The sequence below is a fragment of the Podarcis melisellensis genome (genome assembly GCF_964234715.1).
Source record: "Podarcis melisellensis genome assembly, chromosome: 3".
NCBI classification, from domain to species: Eukaryota; Metazoa; Chordata; class Lepidosauria; order Squamata; family Lacertidae; genus Podarcis; species Podarcis melisellensis.
In genome coordinates, this window is record NC_138530.1 from 89,572,290 (window position 1) to 89,594,739 (window position 22,450).

Genomic DNA, 22,450 nt, shown 5'->3' on the forward strand with positions numbered 1-22,450 from the left:
ACACTGCTAACAGTTCAGAACTTCAAAGAGGAGGAGAAATGGTATCTCAACATGTTGCAACAGCTCCACTTCCAGGGTCAACTCCTGATAACCCTAACCACATCCCAAAACACTCCAGCCGACATTCCACAGCCCTTTCTTCAGTTCATGGAAGTGAAATCTTTTCCAGGCAACATTCGCAGATACAGAGTTTCTTGATTACAAACACAACCTATAATGTGCATGGAACATTGTAACGAGAAGCGCTTCATTTTCACCAACGACAGAAGGGCCATCTCCCTATGTTCTAAAGTGCTGGGATCTAAGAGCTTCACATTATTCTGACGGGCCACTATTTTGAGAAGTTACGTTTTATTATTTCTTGCTAGAAAAACCTGGTATTTTTTTCTTTCTCTTTAAATGAAATTATATGACCCGCTTGAAAGAGGAACATGCCAAGAAGAGCAAAATGCCAAGACAAACGGTGCAACTTAATGCCCTTAAGCAAACTTACCCCCAACTTGCAATGACTCTATACTGCAATAGAGCCACACACACACACCCCTCCTCCCCCCTGCTTTTTAACAGTGAGCTTCCAAAACCACACTATAACATTAACTACCATTATTAAGAATTTAACCTCAGAATATTTTTAGTTGCTGTAGTCTGTCTTCAATGCACATTCTCTGTGGTTATTAAATGAGAGCCTGCACTGTTTTTAATTTTTTTTCATGCTCTGCCTTCAGTGCCACATCAGTGGATGAGGGAAAGAAAGTAAAAAAGAGAAGCAACTGGAATGTTAATCTTGTCTAGCTTTGGGGAGAATTTTAATTTTGTGCATATATCATCTATGCATTAAATTTGTGATTTCATACAGTACGGTTTGAGCTTATTTTAGTGTGTGAGTGTATCTGTATTTTTAAACATGAATTAAACATTAAAGCAGTTAAGGAGGGCAGGTGGGGATTTTCTCTTGATGTGCTTGCCATTTCTGTCACCAGTGAGGACTGTTAAAAAGAAAAACACTACAAACTGTGAGAGGCATAAAAGCAAGTCTTAAAAAGAATTTGCAAATTTTCAAAATGGGGGAAGGGAAATATAGTTTTGGAAAGCTGAAAGCTGAGAATGAAGTAAGGAGAAGAATAGTTTAGAGGCGATGACTATAAGGACAAGCCTACAAAAACAATCTATACAGGAAACATGATGGGCGAGTCTACATAAACAATAATCTATACAAGGAAGCATCACCAATTTGTGACAACCTTTCACTCTTGTATGGCTGGATACATGTCATGTGTGCATTTATACATTACCTGCAGGAAAAAGAAGTCAAACAGAAGAAAGGTGATGCTAATTTTAAGTGCTCTCCATTTAACCCAAGAAAAGCGTATGTATGAGAACAAGTGGGCATATAAGTAATTTCAGTGAGTTTGCATTTCATTACAGTGGTACCTTGGGTTAAATACTTAATTCATTCCAGAGGTCCGTTCTTAACCTGAAACTTTTCTTAACCTGAAGCACCACTTTAGCTAATGGGGCCTCCTGCTGCTGCCGTGCTGCCGGAGCACGATTTCTGTTCTCATCCTGAAGCAAAGTTCTTAACCCGAGGTACTATTTCTGGGTTAGCGGAGTCTGTAACCTGAAGCGTATGCAACCTGAAGCGTCTGTAACCCGAGGTACCACTGTAGTATTAACTTTTTTAAAAAGAAGAAGATGATCATCCTAGACTAGACAATGGTGTGAATAGCCTATGGAACTCAAAGTGGGAAAGCAGAGTAGTGGGATTTTTCAAGCTCTCTCCAAAGTGCATCTTAAGACCAACTGCCCATGTTTTAACATTGTCCTATAAGAGATGTGGTGGCTTTCCTTCTTAGATGTTGAGAAGGTGCCAACTGGAGGGCAGTGAGTCTCAACAGCAGATTGCTGGTTATTCTGCTTCAGGAAGTGGAAGCAAACCACAGCCTTCTTCCGAGAGGCTGTTTTCACTCCATTTCGTTTGAATGGGATGGCTGCTTGGAAGCTCCTTCTGCAAACCCTTGTTATTCATAAAAGCTTCACATCCATGGACCACATGATTAGATCCTCTTCTCTTGATAAAGCATGAACAACAGGTGCGGCACTTGTGTACCCAAGATGGAGTTACATTCCCCAATAACCTTCTATAGACTCCCTGCAAGAGGTTCCTTATCCACGTCCACAGCCCATAAGGCAGCCCTTTGAAGACAGATGCTTTTGGGTCCCAATAAGCAAAGACAGTTCCAAATGCTACTGGAACGAACAGCGTTAATTGCAATCAGTACAAAATCACTCTCTGGAAGCCTTGCTCTTTTCAGATGCCACTGTTGCCAGTTTGGGAATTTGCATACTAATGCACCAACACTATAAACCAGGGGAAAGTGTGGGAAGCTTACCAAATTATAAAGTTCATTGTTCCCTAGGTCTAGCTCTTCTAGTCTCTGCAGCTGGGCAACTGACCTAGGAAAACAAGAATAGTGTATTTTGTACACATGGCTTTAAAAGCAGCCTATTAGCATTAGGGCTAGGACATTCCCCTCTTAATTGTTGAATAACATTCACACAAATTAAAGTAAAAGATGCTAATGAAAACGTTGCATTCCAGCGCCATCTCTTTGTACCGAATGACTCATTTAAAGAATGGGGTTGGAGGCAGAAATGCTGCAATTCATGCCATGAATGCATAACAAACTTAAAACGAACAACTTACTCAGGTAAATATGTCAACAGATTCTCTCTTAATTCCAGTGATGCCAGGTTATAAAGGCTAAAAAAGATAAAACAAACCTCATTAATCCTTTGTCTTTGTTTAAAAAGAACATTAAAAATAATTTCCAAAGGGGTAGCGATATTAGTCTCTTGCAGGAAAAATAAAACGTCTTATGGCACATCTTAAAGATTAGGGCATAATCTTTTTCATGGATTCATGCCCACTTCAAAAGCCATGAAGAGTAAATGGCAAATACAAGATCATTTACTTATATGGATGTGTAGGGAGAGCTTCCACATATCACAATAACAAGAAAAGGCACTGGTGGATACACATCACTCAAACTGTTGGGACGGAGATCAATAAAAAACATTGAGGGAAATTGGACTTTCACCCCCTAACAATGCTATTACAACTTGCAAAAGACTGATCCATTTCATGTTTCACATTGCTGATACACCAATAACTCAACACTTAAAGAAAACCAATGCTATTAGTGAATCTGTGTAGATTAATAAAATCTGGAACACATAGATAAGGACAAACTCTTGTAATGAGAATGTGTTAAGGCAAATGAGAACCTATTTTAAACAAAACTGGTGGTTATAAAATGAGTACCCAGACAATGGATGAAAACTCACACACTTAAATTCAAAGCTGAAAATGTTTGTTTTTTGAATGAGTGGTGGAGTAGAGACAAGAAGAAAAGGATGAATTGACTGGATGTGTCACACAATGGTTAGGCATCAGTGTGTAAAGCTCCCCCCCCTTTTTTCCAATTAAAGAAAACATGCCTTTGGTATACAAACTGCATTTATTGGTTCAGCGCATCTCCAGCTATCCATAACTTCCCATTTATGGAGTGTTCATCATTGTAAGTGGCATTACACGACTAAGCTAAGCTTTCCACTCACTTCCCATCATAGTAAAAGCCTATCATCACCATAGTAACAAACAATTCCCCCACCCTGGCCAGGGTTTTATTTAGGACCAAATGGAACACAAGGTATCGGACATTATCCCAAGGCTGTAATCTGCCTTAATCCTCCAACGTCCCTGAACAAAAACAAAAAACAGAAATGCATGCCCATATTTTCTGCATCATAGCTGCCTCTGCCTTAAATTCCAGAGGGGCAGCCATGCTAGTCACTTTTGCAGAAAGACACAACAAAGGGCTCTGTAGCACTGTAAAGAACAACAATGTTATTGTAAGCGTAGGTTTTCATGGGCTACAGCCAAAGCTGGTCAGATGCATGAAATATTACTTCACTTAGCAGATAAATACACGGGTAAAAGTGGGGAGGGGAGGGGTCACCAACACTGCAGCCATAAGCCTGTGAGATGCAAAGGTAGAAGTTTGGTCTGCAACACTGTTATGCTAACAACACATAAAGAGAATTAACTGCATAGTGTAGCGGGAAAGAGACCTCCCTGTCGCTACTGAATAAAGTCAAATTCACGCGTAGAATTTGGTTGCAATTTCACACTATAGCCACCCTTTGAAATGCATTGTCACTATATTCAAAAGTGACAGTGGTTAGGAATATGTCTAGGCCAGCCATGCCCTGTTACGTTCCTTATAGACTAAATTCCACGGAAACCACTTGGACACACATAGGATTACATTATCATAGCTGTCTCAGTGGTGGCCAAGGAAACCTCAGAATGGCATCTGAGACTTCTGCAGTCACATTCAGCTCTGCCCCGCCCCCTCTGGCCATTTTCGTGTCATGTGACAGCTGAGTAGACACTATCCTGACATCACCTCTGGTTTGTTTGTTTTTTAAATGAAGTTTTATTGCATTTTTTCACTATACAATAAAAGACCAGCTAATCTACACAAAGAATAATAAAAGGAGAGAAGAGAAAAAAAGATGGAAGAGATTGAAGAATACAAAATCTTCTCTCACAATGTACCTTAACTTTTGTCTCATACAGAAAAAGATGTGTCTTCCCAGCTCCCACCTGGGAGCATCCCTCTCTTCTCCCAGTCTCTCACCCTGGCATATCTCCCCTTCCCTGTCTCTCACACAGGGTCCTTCAAACTGTACATTACCTCTGTTGAAAGCTCAGTGGTGTTAATCTCAGGCTGCTATGCTGGCACAACTCCCTGGGCCAAGATTCCAGTTCACGCCATGGGATTGTGAACGTAGAACAGTGGGGTGTTCCACAGTAACATATAGGTGTATCATTCACTATTGCCTCTTTTTTGGGGGGGAGGATGCAAAGTATACTGCTACACTATGTACACATTTTGCGAGGCAAAACCCCAAGGTTTTCCCACCAAACGTCCAGTGTTTCAAAGCTGTGTTCAAGTATAAATTCCATGCAAGAAATATTGCCAAGCCAACACAGGGAGTATGCAATTTCTGAAGTAATTACAATTGTTGTTTTTCTCCCTCGGCATTCCAGATGTCTTTTCTACTTTTAAGTATGGGATCAATTAGAAGCCTGTGGGGGCTACATTCCAAAACATGCCCTTTTCAGAAGAACCAAGTTGCTGGCGCAGTTTCAAATCAGAGCAGTGCTTAAAATATGCTGGCTTCATTCAAATATTTTGAAAGTAATGTAGCTATCTATTAATGCAGCTAAACCATAACTAGAAGCTGAGGTCCAGCTATCCTGGGTATGTATCCTGGGTGCACAGTCCTATCTATTTCCTGCTAGACATCTATAATTCGTTTTTCCTATACCATTCTGGTAGGTGATAATTCAGTTTGTCCAATACAAGGAACTGAAGAGGCAAGCAGTATCTTTAGTTACTGTGGCTCAGCAAAGCTGTCCTGTACTTATAAGTCAAGCAAAATGTACTGTGCAGTGTGTGAAGCAAGTATATTATAATATACTGTGCCTCTACAATTGTATGTTTTTCTATCCCCATATACTTGCTGCCTTGGCTATTTCTACTGCTGTCTTTATTTTCCCCATTTATGTATTACAGCCCTGTAAATGACTGGTCTGAATGAATGATGACTCTGTTCCAGAATTACTACAGGGAAGAAAGCAGGGTGGGAACAGAGATGAACTGCGAATTATTATAATAAACGAATAGGACATTAAAACTCTTCCTTCTATAGCACTATCCAAAAAAGCTACCAGTGATAAGAACTATAGACCTCTAAAGTTCCAGGCTTCACAGGAACCCCAGAAGCGAAATTCCACGTGGCTATTCCATGGGATAGCTAGTACGCAACCTTCCCCAGGAAGAATCAACATCCTGAGAATTCCCAAATTCCTAGGAAATACGATAACAATCAGCCTTCCATGCACCTGAGAAATTTGTGAAGTACAAAGTGAATAGAGGAAGAGGCTAAAATAACAGATTCAATAGCTAGAAGTGGAAAAGGTAGAAGACTCCCGGAGACCTAGAGCTGCTTTAGAGCAAGATCTCTGCATCCCCCAAACAGTGGAAGCTTCCACCATGCCCAACTGCACCTGAATACCTAGCTGTCAGAGCACTGAATCCTGATAAATACTTGCTGTGGGTCACAGCAGATTTAAAAAGAATAATTTGTATTATCAGTTGTACTTCTCTTCCGCAGTACAGGCAGATTTCCAGATATCTGGAACAAGCTGTCACACAACTTAACCAGTACTCTACTAATAATCTATCACGTATAATGTATTGAAACCTGATCATACAAGCAGTTCCAGCATACATAACACAGAGAGGCCAAGGGTCTTAATTTTAAACCATATCCAGTTTCTTCTGCAAATAGACAGGGAACTGCAGCTGGAGCATGAGCTATAATAACTGAATATAATGTATGGGATATATTTTGCGTATATAACCCACAGAATTAGTCTTTTTAATCACATTTCTTGCCATGTTTCCCCTTTTTCTGTATTCAATTCTGTATGCTTATTTGCAGGTGTCATTTGTATTTAACACACATTATACATAATTGGTTCATGTTTTTGAATGCCAGCCCATAAGCGTGTGTGCACGCAAACATGCGCACACGCACACAAGCACACACAGAACAAACTACTGATTCATATTCATTGTACAACAAAAAGTGATACCAAAGTTACCAAGTAGATCTTACGTGCTTCCTGAAGGTCAGGGGACTGCGCTATTTTTACAGCGAGTTGAATCAGGCCCCCTCAGTTTGTACGTGGGCATAACTACATGCCCATTATGTAAAAGAAAACAATTATCAAAAGATGAAAGCAAAAAGAAAAAAAGTTTTTTTTAAAGCTTCATGTTCCCTCTGTTCTACCTATGGAGAACCTCTAATTTTATAGAAGTGAATTCTGTTTTCGGTTCAATAAGTACTAAAATCAACAATTGCAATGGGAAGTTAAAAAGTGCTTTGACTCCCTGAGTTCACAAAGGCAGTAATCTTTTTCTTGAAGCTGTTATTGATTTAAAATATTAGCCAAGTGTATTTATAGATACTTTTTGTGCATATGTGTAGGTTAAGGGGGCTCTTTGCTCTGCTTTTATTATATAAACCCAGTGAAATAAAACTTCAGCAGCAGGCAACATCTAGCAATAAACAATAGAACTTTTATCATAAATTATCATAAAATGGCTGGAGGAGAAAGAGGCTTTTCACCAGGTAACCAAATGAATGTTAACGATGGTCTCAGGCAGATCTAACTGAGGAGGAACATTCAACAAGTAAGAAGCCACAACTGATAAGGTCCTCTCCCCTTGTCCCCACCCTCTAAACTTCCCTAAGAGGGGCAAGTGGAGGAGGATGTCAAGTGATGATCAAAAGGCCCAGGAAATGGGATCCAAAAGATACTGGAATCCTGAATTGTGCGAGATCGGGATTTCCCAAACTTGCATCTCCACCTGGTTTTGGACTACAATTCCCACCATCTCAGGGATGATGGGAATTGTAGTCCAAAAACAGCTAGAGACCCAAGTTTGGGAAACCCTCTGCTAAATGCTTTTATTTTATGAAAGGTTTTTAAATGTCTTGTGGTATTTTATATGGTTGGCCACCCAGAAAAACAAGTTATTGGGCAGTTTTATATAAATCTAGGGGAAACTTTTTTGAAACATATGCTGCTTTTAAGATACGGAACTTCGTATTTTCAAGACTGTTAAAAGTGATAAAATAAGCATTGCTTAGTTATGAACTATTATATAGAGGTCTTATATATTTATTTATACCCTGTCTTTCTGCCTGACGGGACTGAAGATGGCTTACAGATTAAAAAAAAAAGAAAGAAACATAGAAGAAACAAGCATCAAAAGGCAATTAAAATTTGATAGAATAAAAATTATATACATACATAAAAGCTGTTTAAAACATAATTGCAATAAAAACAGCACAGCAGTTGCCCTTTCATTTAAAGCAGTCAATTCCCAAAAGCCTGTTGGAACAAGGTGGTCTTCAGCTCTGCTCTATGGGCGGGTTGCATCGGTAAAGCTTCCGATAACAGATTTAGATAGTTTTCCATTACATTCAAATATTGGAAACTGGTTTGTTCTAGGCAGTTAATCAACCAGAATCTGAAACCACAGTTTGATTAGCCTGAACCAATGTACCGTAGTTGTAACAGCTTCCCATGTTTGGATGTAGCAGGAAACTATGGAAGAAGAGAAGAAAGTTCATTAATCTAAATCATCGTGAGCATTCATTTTGTCTGAACTGGGACACTATCTCCATGAGATGTTGAATGTTATGAATTTTAGGTGAGTTTTTATACAAGGCATTCTTCCAGCCTGAAGTGTTGTATTTGTACACATATGTTGAGAGAGAGAGAGAGAGAGAGAGAGAGAGAGAGAGAAGACTTTCTTCATACAAGAGGAGAATTCTGCATTAAAATAAGTGTTAAAAGCCATTAATGAATGGATGGTGGGATGCAAATTTGAACTGGAGACTTGCCAGCTTACCTGATAGCCATGCTACTCCAGCTCTAGATGACCTAAAAGATACTTGCAAAATATCCTGAGGAAAAAACCAACCAGTTTTCTATGCCATGTTCACAGGTATTTAGGCTTATGCACAAAATCCACCATTGACAAATTTCAGGCATCAATTTTTTATTTTATTTTAAAATGGACTTACTTTCCAATGTTATCAGGTAATGCTTGTAGAGAGATATCATTTACAGAAAGACATGTTAGATTCTGCAGCTCAGGAAAGCTTTCAGGCAACCTAGAAAAAGGAAAGTACAGATCAGCCAAGGACAACAGAAAAGGACATTTCCCCCCCTCTCTCTCCTCAGCATCTTGCCATGGAGAAGCACTGCATAGTTTACATTGCAGCAGCTAGGAGTTGAACTTTGCGCTGCTATTCTTCCAGTGCAATCCTTAAAACCAAAATGCCAGTTGGTCCAAACACAAATGGAAAAAGTAAATCATCTAAATTGTGCTAAGTGGTTCAGTTTAGTTAATCTTGTGTGTGTGTGTGTGTGTGTGTGAACATATATTTTCTTCTCCAATGTGTTGTTGTTGGAAAGGCCTTTCTTCCCACCACCTCTTTTGGATTGCTTTCATCATACAACTGTTTTCTCAAGGACAAAGAGGAAAAAAATAAAGCCTTCTCTCTCTTTACTACCAGGCAGCTTGGCCTGCAACAAGGCACACAGCACATGCTGTTTTTTTAAAAAAAACAAATCAATAGTTCATTAAAGTGGAACAGAGCCACAACACTGAATCCAACTAGACTGACAAAAGGCAAACATCAATCAGCTGCTGTGTCTTCTTTTCTTAGCCCTGCATGTGAGGAAGATGGCTGTCATTCACAGGAGCTCATTTCAATACAAGAATCTGCTGCAGATTAGATATCATCTCTCATGATCCTCTAGTTCAATCAAGGCTTAATTGCAGTGAAAGAAAGATTAACATCACTTTCTCCATGTAAATAATTAGCCCCTTAGGAGGTGATAAACAGCCTCTGTTCTTGTCTAAATGTATGTTGTGTGTTAAACAGGAAGCAGTTAGTTGTTGATGGGATCGATGAAACAGAATAGGAAGTATTGCAGCTTAACTAAGGCTGCACTGCTTGCCTCAATAGTAATGTGCAAACATTCAGGGGCTGAAAAAGCAATGAGGCAGCAGAATGGACCACCCAAGGCAGAATATGATCAGCTTGCCCCATTCTCATTTGAGATTTGTATTCTGGAAGAGGTAACAAATATTAATCCCTTGCATCGTTCTGAGCAGCACGTGCTGCACATTTAAACTGCCATTTTTCCTTGATAAAATGCACAAAGCAGACATCCCTCCAGACATATATAATTGCTTGCATTCTGCTGAGAAAAACAGCAGCCATTCATAATTGTCATGAGGTGCCCGTATTTTGCATCCTGTTATGAGGCACACTACGCCATGCAAAAAGTAGCACAGAGGTTCCTGAAGAAATCTGTCCACTTTCCTTCAGCATTTATGCATCATGCTCAGCCATTAATTTCCACCAGCTGCTGCAGTCTTAAAAAAATAATGGCCTCGGTTTAGAGGTGGTGTGTGCCCACATGCCTGAGCAGCCTCACAAATCATTAATAGTTCTTGAGCGGCTTCTCACATTCTCTCCCCGCAATTCTTTTCTGTGTAAGCTCATCTGATTCAGTGTTCCATATTATTCTGGGGGATGCAAGTCTTTGGCACAGACAAAAGAAACGCAGTTGCCAATACACACACCAACAGTTCACTGCCACAAAAAGAGATTGCATTAAGCAGCACAGAAATGTCGAATTTTTCACTGGCTTTTGCCAAAAGGTTAATGGCCTTCCATTATTATTATTATTATTATTATTATTATTATTATTATTATTATTACCCCGCCCATCTGGCTGGGTTTCACCAGCCACTCTGGGCGGCTTCCAACAAAACACTAAATACAATAACCTATTAAACATTAAAAGCTTCCCTAAACAGGGCCGCCTTCAGAAAAGTTTAGTAGTTATTTTTCTCTTTGACATCTGGTGGGAGGGCGTTCCACAGGGCAGGTGCCACTACCGAGAAGGCCTGGTTCCCTGTAGCTTTGCTTCTCGCAGTGAGGGAACCGCCATAAGGCCCTCGGAGCTGGACCTCAGTTTCCGGGCAGAACCATGGAGGTGGAGATGCTCCTTCAGGTATACTGAACCGAGGCAGTTTAGGGCTTTAAAGGTCAGCACCAACACTTTGAATTGTGCTCGGAAACATACTGGGAGCCAGTGTAGGTCTTTCAAGACCAGTGTTATATGGTCTCGGAGGCTGCTCCTAGTCACCAGTCTAGCTGCCACATTCTGGATTAGTTGTGGTTTCCGGGTCACCTTCAAAGGTAGCCCCACATAGAGCTACCTTTGAAGGGATTAAACAAAGCAGTTTTGTATGCAGAATGAGATCCACTTGCACAACAGAACTTCAACCCCTTTTACCCCACTAAGTCTATTTCAATCAGGAAGTTAGTGGAACCCCAGAACAGGTTTGAGGAAGGCGTGAGAGGAAGAGAGGGGTGCAAGTCCCATATTGCAAGTGAATCTTGTTGCCCACATGCATGCTTCCATTTAGCAATGTGTTGGATTCTGCCCTCAAGTTTTATTATTTTATTTTTTGATCTTTTTATGCCACCATGGGCTCCTCCAGAGGAAGGGCACAACAGAAAACTGCCAAGTTCAAGCCAAATAGAAGATTACCTTTACACACAACACTTCTAAGACCTGAACACTTTGTGCAATTTTACCATTCATTCCTTTTTATGAAGATTACCTGGTGAGTGGGTTCCCACTGAAGTCTGCTACCTGTAATGATTTGCAGAAGGAAATGCTTTCAGGGATTTCAGGAATATCTGCAAGGGAGAAAACAAAGAGTAAGAAACAGCAACTAAGAATCTACCATACCATCTCTGTTTCAAAATCAAAGAATGGTATTCAACTCAGCTTTACTTAGAGCAGACCCAGTGAAATGAATGAACATGACTAAGTTAGGACCATTATTTTCAATGGGTCTGCTCTGAGAAATGAGCAAATACCACCTTCAGTGCATTTTAGATCCTACAAAGTAATACAGCTTTGTAAGATACTGTCTGGTAAATATCTTTCTAAAAGCAACGATAGATATTGGTTTGCATTTATATATAGACCTATCATTTAGGGATTTCAGTGGAATCCAAAATGAACAAGCCGTTATGGCTCCACTAGCATTGTGTTTTACATCACCCTTTTCTCTCCCCTTGGCAGCGTTAAACATAGCTAAAGTTGCATGCAATTCCCGTTCTTTTTAAAACACACACACATACTGTAGGTGAAAAGGAAAACAAGCCTCTGACTGTTTTAGTAGCTTGTAAAGAGGAATGCAGCATAATCACAGCCATGAAGAACCAAGTCAGTTTCTGACACAGACCTCAAAAGAAAAGTCAATATGCGCTCAGGGACACCACAGAAGATTCCTTGGAGGTGGAATGCGAGGCAAAGGGCAAGGAGATTCTCAACAAGCTTTAAAAACGTGGAGCTGTATATATTCTAGATTGCCATTATAATTTAATTGCAAAATAAAATACAGTGGACAATAAAAGCAGGGCAGGACAATATCAAACTACACACACACTCCCCCAACCAACCAGAAGTAGCAGATGATAGGAACATAATGAAATATTGCTGAAGCAGGAAAAAACATAGAACTACAAAGCTGGAAGGGACCCCCAGGGTCATCTAGTCCAACCCCCTGCAATGCAGGAATCCCAGCTAAAGCATCCACGACAGATGGCCATCCAACCTCTGCTTAAAAATCTCCAAGGAAGGAGAGTCCACCACCTCTTGCGGGAGTCTGTTCCACTGCCAAACAGCTCTTATGGTCAGATAGGTTTTTCCCCCTGAGTGTTTAGTCTGACTTATATTAAGTTTTGTGCCTGCGTGATAGCTAAATATGAAGATTAATTTCTAACACTCATTGTTAACCAGTTCAAATTCCCTGGAATACCCAATGAATGCTGCTCTATAAACATGTGACATACAGATGCTCTGGCAAACAGTCAGTACACAGACACTGCTGAACAACAAGGCTATATAAACTCTGTGACACAGGACAGCGCAAACAGGCACATTGTCAGTGAATGTTAGGCCAGCTCAAGCGAGAAAACCAAGCGAGCAGCCTTCTGCATATAAAGTCACATGCACACCATATGTTTGAAGTGCTCTTCTACTGCTTTAATAGTCACGGTTTCCCCTTAAAGAATCCCGACAACTGTAGCTTGTTAAGGGGTGTTAAGAGACACCTCAAAGAGTTACAGTTCCCATCACCCTTGAACAACAGTTGCCAAGAGTCAATGTGCCATTTTAACCATCACTGTTAAAATGGTACAGTGGTACCTCGGGTTACATACACTTCAGGTTACGGACTCCGCTAACCCAGAAATAGTACCTCAGGTTAAGAACTTTGCTTCAGGATGAGAACAGAAATCGTGCTCTGGCAGCGCAGCAGCAGGAGGCCCCATTAGCTAAAGTGGTGCTTCGGGTTAAGAACGGACCTCCAGAATGAATTAAGTACGTAACCAGAGGTACCACTGTATAGGGGTGGGTGTACAGCAGGCAAGGCCTAAGATTATGCCTTTTTCTATTTTCTAGGCACGGTTGTCTTCTCATTATTTGCTGCCACAGCTTCAAATATGAATTGCATCCACAGCTGATATTAAAGTCTAATCTTAAAGAAGTGTAGAAGTTTAATTAGGAACATAATGTAATACTAGTTATTTACACTGCTTCACTAAAATGCTACCGAATTCAATATAACTTTGCTTTAATCACTGCAAGTGAAATGCTAGACATTATGAGTTGAGGCACTGAGGCAAGGAAGGAGGCACCGGAGGTGTGTGTGTAAATATGGCTGTGTGCACAGAGATGCATTGTGCTTCATATTCTTCAACCCCCCCTCCCTCCCTCCCTCCCTCCCTCCCTCCCTCCCTCCCTCCCTCCCGTGAGGTTCCTATAAGCAGAGGCTGAAGTTTTCTTTTCTCTGGACAGCCACTCTGCTCCGGCAGAAGTTTGAAACTGCGCTTAAAATGTTGGCTTATTTGTACAGCAAAATTACATAATGATGGATCATGAAGACTTACCGCGTTTACATTAAGGACAAATGAGAGCAATTTAAAACAAAAAAAATTACAAAAAAACCTGCAGACTCTGCCAAGCTATTATTAGGCTATGTATTTTAGAGGAGGAAGGTGTATGGGCTTTACGGGCTTAGGAAAAAACTAACAGCATAGGTAACCGTACAAAAAAACTAACCCAGCTTAGGTGCCCTGTATGAGTACCACCTCCCCAAATGCCCTTCCTAAGCTGCATTGCACCACTTCCAAACAACTTCCAAGTTCTACAATTTTAGATGGATGAATCAGCCAAAGCCACAAGTCGCCCCACTCATTGTCTCCTTCTCATATGATTTCATACATACACCACATTCATCTACAGTGGTACCTTGGGTTAGGAACTTAATTTGTTCTGTTCTTAACCTGAAACTGTTCTTAACCTGAGGTACCACTTTAGCTAATGCCCCCCCCCCTCTCTCTCTCTCTCTCTCTCTCTCTCTCTCTCTCTCTCACACACACACACACACACACATTGCTACATTCACACATACCACTCATCCACTGCCAAGTCATCTCTCTCTCTCTCTCTTCTTCCCCTGCAAAAATGCAACCTTTTCCTCCATATCTAACGGGGGAATCTTCAGGGGGGACCACTGTGTGTAGGGAAGGCTTAACCCTCCTCTCTCCCCTTTGGCTGCCACCCTGAAAATCATCACTGCCATCCTAGGGCAATTAGGTTTAGATAAAATGGTCCCTGTTTGCATAAATGGGGTCCTGTTTTCTAAGCTTAATTGGTGCATGGGCTGAGGAAGGAAAAGTGTAGCTGAATCCAAGACAGAGATGGCTACGTCTGGCTCATTGGTCAGAAATTCTCCAACCCTGTTCTTCAGCAGTCCCGATAAATTTATTTTAAGCAACAAATTTATAGGCCACTTCACGGGGGGGAAACCATCAAAAGAGTGTGCATAATAAAAACAGAAAACACAAGCTCTAAGAACAATGAAAGCAAGTCAACAAACTCTAAACCAATAAAGCTAGAAGGAAGAGATAATGTTAGCCATTCTACCAGGTGTTGAACTTAGAACTTGAACATTTCAGTTACTCCTCTAGTTGTTTGCAAATGTGTGTAAATATTTGCATATTTTTAAAGTAGTTCACTATTAACAAATATAGCTACCTTTCATACCACACCCTTGCATGCAATATGTCATAATGCTACCTGAGAAACCTGTAAAGGAAGATTTTTTTCAGGGTTTTTTAAAAAGTGGGAGGTGCAGGAAATAATTAATCCGCATTACCTACTTCTTCATCCTTTATATTTACATTCAACAGCAAACCTATAAATCAACATTTACTCCATCACACTTCAGCTGTAGAGTTGACCTGTTAAGAAACATACTACTACAATCCTTACACACACAACAGCATCCCACTTAATTAGAAAATAAAAGTGACTGAGTTTGTGATGGCTCATTGAAGGTCACTTCTAGACTGTCATTATTTTGCAGTAGGCATCAACCACATACCAGCAAATCCACGATACACAACAAAGCAACTTCCAAAAATAAAAATTGGAAAGTCCCGGGGGGAAATACTAGAAATCATAGGATAACAAGTGTTTCATGTGACTTTGTATAACCTCCCCACAAACAAATCAGAAGGAATGCTCAACCAACGGTGGATGTTGCATAACCGCCCCAGAAACTTTGTGTCAACAAACCAGGATTAATGCTTTAAAAAGGCAGGTAATTTGGAAACAGCCAATGATTCCAGTATGACGGTATCAAAGAGTCACTTAGCAATGGGAAAGTCTTACAGTGAGAGTGTGGAATATAGCAAATGCTCAACAAAAAGTACCGTAGTCTATCTTAGCTGCTCACTCAGCTTTTTGTGAACTCACTCCTTATCACTCTGCAGCAAAACACCAAGAATACTGAAAGACAAATAGTGCTTGGGAAAGCAATAGGTTCAATTTTTAGGAGATAGGTATCACTCTGTTCACAATAGACAGGACACTCAGTTTCAGGCCTTTAAAGCCCCAACATAGTGTTTGTGACTGGGTTCCCACCTTGATGTAAACACTTTGGAAGAGAGGGGACAATGAAAGTAGACATTTGAATGATCAAATGGGCAACCCAACATCTATGGAGTGGGAAGGACACATTCTAGTGTTGTTTTCATGAGATGGAAGTCTGTTTGGGTGAGCTGTGCTCAGAAGGGTGGCCTTTAAATAATCCTATAAATTAAAAAAAACCTAAAACTGCTGCAATATCTCTGGGAGAGATAGGCTGGACAAACACTTTAAAACTCCAAGCATAAAGGACAACACTGAAAAAGAATAACACACATCCTTAAACCTTACAGACACTTAATAGTAAGGAAGAAGTTGTTTTGGAGATACTGAGGCACAGCCAAGAATCGAAAGAGCAGCTTCTGTTTCCCCATAATTATGGTTTTCCAAGGTCTGAGGCCTTGCTGCTCTTGCATGTACAACCCCTGCTTTTGCCACTGCTTCCCTAAGCAGCAGCAGTAAGCTGCCAAGAACAAGAAAGAAACCAGACCTATTTTGTTTTGCCAGGAGGGGTGTGGCAGCTGTCTCCAGCTAGCTTGACTTAGCTCGAGACTGAAGTTTGGAGAAACCCTTACAGAATGGTCCTCTGAACATGCAGGCTTAGAATCTTTTTACTTATTCTGCCAGACTCAAGGAATGGACCCCTGCAATGTGACAGCCTAATACCTATGTGGAACTAACAAAAGAATAGTAGCAATTGCAATGTTGTCATTTGACTTGAGCTTTTTTACACATCCAAAGTGCTTCGCTTCCATTATCTTGCTGTAAATCGTACAGTAACTCAATAGGGGTACAATAGGGGTACAATAACCCAACAGGCCCAGTGAGACACACACACATGGCCTCCCCACTTGGCTCGCAAGTCCATTTCAAGTCAAGCCATGGCCACCCACCATCATCTGCTGGGCAGGTAAAAACATGGCTAAGCTGAAATGCTTTTTCCTAATTGTCAGGTCTTTAGAAGCCCCTTACAAAGCTCCATCTTGTGCAATGCTCTGCAAGTCCTATACTGGCAAATGATCACCCAACAGCTCACCTGTCTAACTTGGCCCAAGAAGGGTAGGGAAAATAATGATCTAGTTCCCCACCCTAAGCCAATACTATTATCCTCCATATTGCCTAAAGTCATTTAGCGAGTTAATAATAGATTCAGATTTTAGAACAGGGACTTCCTGATCCACAGCTATGTTCCTTAGCTGTGTTTATACCAGTTACAGAGAATACTATTACCATGCCTCTTTCCTTTCTCTCATGGCAGCCTCTCTTCAGACTGCTAATTTCAATCATTCTGTCTATCCATACCCTTTGAGCATGTGAGTGATGCCTCTCCATACAAATTTTAATATTTTTTTATAAGACAGACCTCTGCAAATGTCAAACTTCTCTTGACAAAGTCTTTACAAAAACAGATACTGGAAACATGTTATGTAGTTTCAACAGCAAAAATAAATAAATAAATATTAAGGTACTGCACTCTGCTGGAGTATCTCAATGAAGGTAATCTTTGCCACTGTCAGATACTTGGCACCTCAACCCAATAATGTTCCACCCAAGTTATTTTTCCAGCTAGAACACTACTCCCCAATGCTAAACTGTTGATACTATATACTATAGGCTTGTCTGCACTATATGCTTCATGGAGACAGCTTAAAACTACCATTCCCATAATGGTTTGCCTTTTTCTTATCTACCATAGCACACAGAACAATCAAGGCATTGTATTTGGGCATCACATGAAAGTTCCCCATTCTTCTGGCACTTCAGCCTCCTAGCAGCTGGTCTCCCACAGGAAGTGGCAAAACCTCTACATGCCACAGTGACAAGTGAGGCAGCTCAAAGAGGCAGTTTCAAGGGGCCTCAGTGCAATCAATAGAATGTCTAGACAAGGTGCGGGCAACCTTTATGGCCCAGAGGCATGTGGGGGGGATTTCAGCAATCCCATCATGTACCTCTCTCTCCCTGCCTAGCTTCTCAGTTCTCCCCAAAGACTGGGAAGCAGAGATGTGTGAAATGGGCAGAGAGATGGGGAGCAAGGTGAAAAGGGGGAGTTATCCCATATACCAGTGGAATAACAACAACAACAACAAAAACACCCCGCCCATCTGGCTGGGTTTCCCCAGCCACTCTGGGCAGCTTCCAGCAAAATATTAAAATACAATTAATTCATCAAATATTAAAAGCTTTGCAGTCATTGGACTAAGGGAACTAGAGTAGTGCCCTAAATGTTCCCCTGGTGCCCCCTTCCCAAAGCCTGGGAAGCTTCTGCCTAGCTTACGGAGGGAGGCGCGAGGTTCTGATGGGTCCGAGATCTGTCCTGCCATCTTCCCAAAGCCCATCCAACTTTTAGAAGGAAGCAGAAGAGCTCCAGGATCCTGCCAGAGCCCTGGAGATGCATCACATCATATTCATGACACTGACACCCCCCCCCCAACGCCCATTGCAAGCTAGTGCCTCTGGGCCTAATTGTTCCCCTATGAAAAATTTCACTGCACTCCACTGCCATGCACCTTCCGGCACATGCAAATTTTGCTCCCAGCAGTCTGGCAAGCAGTTGTTGGACAGGCTGTGGGAAGCACAACACATTCAGGAGTGGCAGTAGGGATCGGTATTCCATGGTGGGCTTCAGAAAAGGCCTGTGTGGACCACAGGTTGCCCACCTGTAGCCTAGCCTATTTCATCACCCATGAAGGAAACCTTATTACTCGATACTGGAAATGTGAAGATGCATGTAAGCCAACATGTTAGGAAGGAAACAAGACTAATGCTTAGAGCCTATGTGCTGGTTTAGCCCTTCACCTGTGTGGGTTTCAATTGGGGTGGGGGCGGGATGCAAACATGCAACCCATGACTTTTCCAAGTAGGGAGAGAGTAAATGCAGTTCGATTTGGCGAAACAGTTCTGTGTTGAGGTACTTAAACTTGACTCGCCATGAACAATCCTTAAAACTATTCCATATAGAACATGTATGTATTCATATAATCAGGCTTACCATTTCGAGACAGATCAAGTTCTACCAGCTGCATAAAGTTTGCTATCTCTGGAGGAAGCCGCTGAATTTCATTATCACTAAGCCCGAGTTTTCGTAACTTTACAAGCTGAAAGAAAGGCTGGAAGAGAAAACAATTATCCATTGTTAAGTGTGTATACAAAAACTGCAGGTAGTCATGTTAGTAGTCCAATAAAAAATAAACCCAGGTGGTATAGCAAAGACCATTTAATGCTCCCTAGTTTGTGACACTTTAAGTCTCACTCTTTGACAAAGACTGCCCAGTGTGGAATATCCCCTGTGAGTATGCATGCATGGGGTCAAGTCTGAATGACGGCATTAACATGTGAGCCAATTTGGCCAAAGCTAACATTGATGGTATTTCTTTGCTGCTAAAATTCCCCTTGCCTGAAATAGTGTTAAATATTTAACTGTGATCACAGTGAATTCATCCGAAGCATCTTTTCAATTACTCGCAATGAAGATTTCATTACTTCATTCACCAGACTTAAAGAAATCAGCCCTGAGTGCTCACTGGAAGGACAGATCCTGAAGCTGAGGCTCCAATACTTTGGCCACCTCATGAGAAGAGAAGACTCCCTGGAAAAGACCCTGATGTTGGGAAAGATGGAGGGCACAAGGAGAAGGGGATGACAGAGGATGAGATGGTTGGACAGTGTTCTCGAAGCTACCAGCATGAGTCTGACCACACTGCGGGAGGCAGTGGAAGACAGGGGTGCCTGGCGTGCTCTGGTCCATGGGGTCACGAAGAGTCGGACACGACTGAACGACTAAACAACAGCAACAAAGACTTTGTCTCGTCACCCAAAGACTATTCTAACTTTCTAAATCACATCAATTGAATGAATGGAGTAGAGCGCAAAAATTGTTTGCATCAGCCCTTCCTCCCAACACGTTTCATGTTTACCACTGCACAACCAACGATAAGGCTCTCACTCTCCTGATCCCCATGCACTCCCAGGCAGGCACTCCCTTGGTCAGGTTGCCTATTTCAGCAAGCTAAGTTGCTTATATCACTATATAACAGTGCTCTGTCCTCATAACCAGTATATCGGAACAAATTCACTCCTTTTTTATTCCAACTGGGTATTACAAACTGTGCAGTGGTAGCATACAATTGTCACGTAAAGGGTGCTGCTGCCTTGTTTTAATTTATTCAAATGGGGTCAGAAATTCATGGCTAGATTGTCCTTTTTTTCGCCACAGCTTGCTGCAACAGTAAGTCACACAGGATGACTTCCAGCATTCCACATAGTTGGACATTCATCTAATTAATTAATATTGGCTGATTAATATTCTGCAGCCTTTCTTTAATGTGCCTGTGGGAGGGGGGTTATTGTTTTGCAGTTTCATTTTACTTATTTACTTGTTTTATTCTGTGGACTGCCCTGAGAGCTTATGATGGATGGTACATAAATCTAATAAATAAATAATTAGTTCTGGAGCAGTGTAAGTGCACACACCTCTATTCAGCTGGAGAGAAGTGGTTCTGCATACATTTCCCTTTACTGTGGTACCTCGGGTTAAGAACTTAATTCGTTCTGGAGGTCCGTTCTTAACCTGAAACTGTTCTTAACCTGAGGTACCACTTTAGCTAATGGGGCTTCCCACTACCACCGCGCCACCGCAGCACAATTTCTGTTCTCATCCTGAGGCAAAGTTCTTAACCTGAGGTACTATTTCTGGGTTAGCGGAGTCTGTAACCTGAAGCGTCTGTAACCTGAGGTACAACTGTACAAGCACAAAACCATACCATTCATTGAAATGGATGGGAATTCCATTGTAAATGCATAGGAACTCATCACAATTCTCCAGAGGAATTCAGGCACCAGGAAGGAGAAGAAAGCATTTTTTCTAACAAGGTGGTGGAAGAAAAAGGTACAAGCATATTTCATTCCTGTCATATAAATCTTGAGCACATCTGCACAGTTTGTGACCCACCAGAGTAGATCACAAGCTGTGGGGTGGCTTAATAAATCTTTTCTTTGTTGCAAAAACAGCTGTGCTGGCAGGCAAGAGGCAAGCTAATGTGCTGCGTTCAACTTGATGGGCCCACAGGCTTGGACAGATCTGCTCTAGAGGAAAGAAAATTGTTTAAACACATATATTATGTTAATTTTTAAAGTAGAGTCGACAACACTGTGTTGCAAATCAGAAGGGTGCATTTTGGGGATTCCTGGAGATAAGGATCAAAAGATTCTGTATCCCTTAGAGGCAAACTTACAACTTGATGTGTTTGCTGTTGCTGAAGAGATAAGAAAACACTCTTCCTTGCTTCTTCCTCCACATGCCAAACCTTACCTGCTTTAACCCAAGTGTGTTTTGATATTATTAAAAGTAGCAGAATAGAAAGTGTGCCTCCCACCACCACCCAAAAATATGCAAATATTGTGGACAGTTTTTAATTAAGCTGAATGGAGCATTCAGGTTTTGAATTAAGTGATGCAAATTCTAAATATTTAGAAGGATATTGTAAATCAGGGGAGCTTGCATCCAAACTGATGTTTTGAAAATGAAGGTAGTAAAATGTACTACTTCCACATCATTTGTTTTGTTCTATTATTGAACAGTGAATATATGTAGTGATTCTGACACCCACATACAATAGAAGTATTAGAAATTTGCTGGTACCATACACTGCCCATTTTAAGGTTTCTATGTGGCATGCAATGAAATGTTTTGCTTATAATCCTCCTGTGATTAGTACTTTGTGCTGACCCCAAGCTGTCTGCAGTAGGCTTAGCAAAAAAAGGTCAACATTTGTAAAGTCAAAGCTAGTTTGGAAGCAGCCTGACCAAAAGAGACAAGGAGAATGAGGAACTTTGGAGCAACTTAGGACGGTCCAGGAAATATGTTCTGTGCACAAGAACGGCAACCAATTTGCATAGTTTTTTAAAAGCACAACTTAAAAATCCATAATGTGAAATGGCACGTTGACATCAGACATTTATTTTGTTTATCTTCCCTCTTCCTACCACCACCACCACCTTGCAGAAATGATATCAAGAGCTCTCAAGTCGTCAGATGAGATGAACAGGCAAAGCCATAAACCACGCCTCCAGTAAGTGGAAGCTACCACCACCTGACTTTGTCTTTCCTCCCAGCATGCTGCTTACAAAAGCCACAAGCTATATACAGTAACTTCAGTATGGTGTGCATGCATAGAAATCTGGCGTGTATAGGTTTGGATCACACTGCTGACACCTGAATTTTACTTGGGATACCACTTGGGCTAGTCAAACCTGCATTCTGTACACAACAACCTATTCAAATATTGAATCCCACACATGTTACATGAGGAAGTCTTACATGAACAAACTTCTGAGAAGTCTCCCTCACACTAGCAATCCTCCTCAGCTATATCTTACTCATTGTGTGCAAACAGCTTTTAATCAAGAAGACTGTTTTTATAGAAATTCATGTGGTGATTCAAATCAAAACCCTGAACAAAAACTGGAAGGGAATCTCACTGCACTTTCTTCCTCCTTTTTCCTTCTCCCACTCCACCCTGAATATGATCCCAAAGGACTCCCAGAGACAGGACCCACTTTTTCAGAACACTTGGCATGGCATTCTCATAGCATCCTCTGCCATTTCATTGAACCTCTGGGTTGCTCCAACCTAGAATATAATTCAGCTTCAAAACTTTGTACCACAACCCATTACTGAAATGAGTGCTCACCTGTACGTAGGTGATTTGT

General features: G+C 41.2%; 2 protein-coding genes across 2 annotated transcripts in view; one reads left to right on the forward strand and one right to left on the reverse strand.

Annotated features, from left to right (window-relative positions):
* LRRC1 (leucine rich repeat containing 1) overlaps positions 1-22,450 on the reverse strand; it is a 62,758-nt gene that overhangs the window by 24,878 nt on the left and 15,430 nt on the right. The window contains exons 2-6 of the mRNA XM_081906316.1: positions 18,732-18,849; positions 11,358-11,436; positions 8,734-8,823; positions 2,705-2,761; positions 2,391-2,454 (exon numbers count right to left, since the gene is read on the reverse strand). Of these exons, the coding sequence (XP_081762442.1) occupies positions 2,391-2,454; positions 2,705-2,761; positions 8,734-8,823; positions 11,358-11,436; positions 18,732-18,849 (408 nt within the window). The remainder of the gene's footprint in view (positions 1-2,390; positions 2,455-2,704; positions 2,762-8,733; positions 8,824-11,357; positions 11,437-18,731; positions 18,850-22,450) is intronic.
* Positions 19,612-22,450, forward strand: part of ELOVL5 (ELOVL fatty acid elongase 5) — a 214,622-nt gene continuing 211,783 nt past the window's right edge. The window contains exon 1 of the mRNA XM_081906544.1: positions 19,612-19,616. The gene's annotated coding sequence lies outside the window, so the exon portion shown is untranslated. The remainder of the gene's footprint in view (positions 19,617-22,450) is intronic.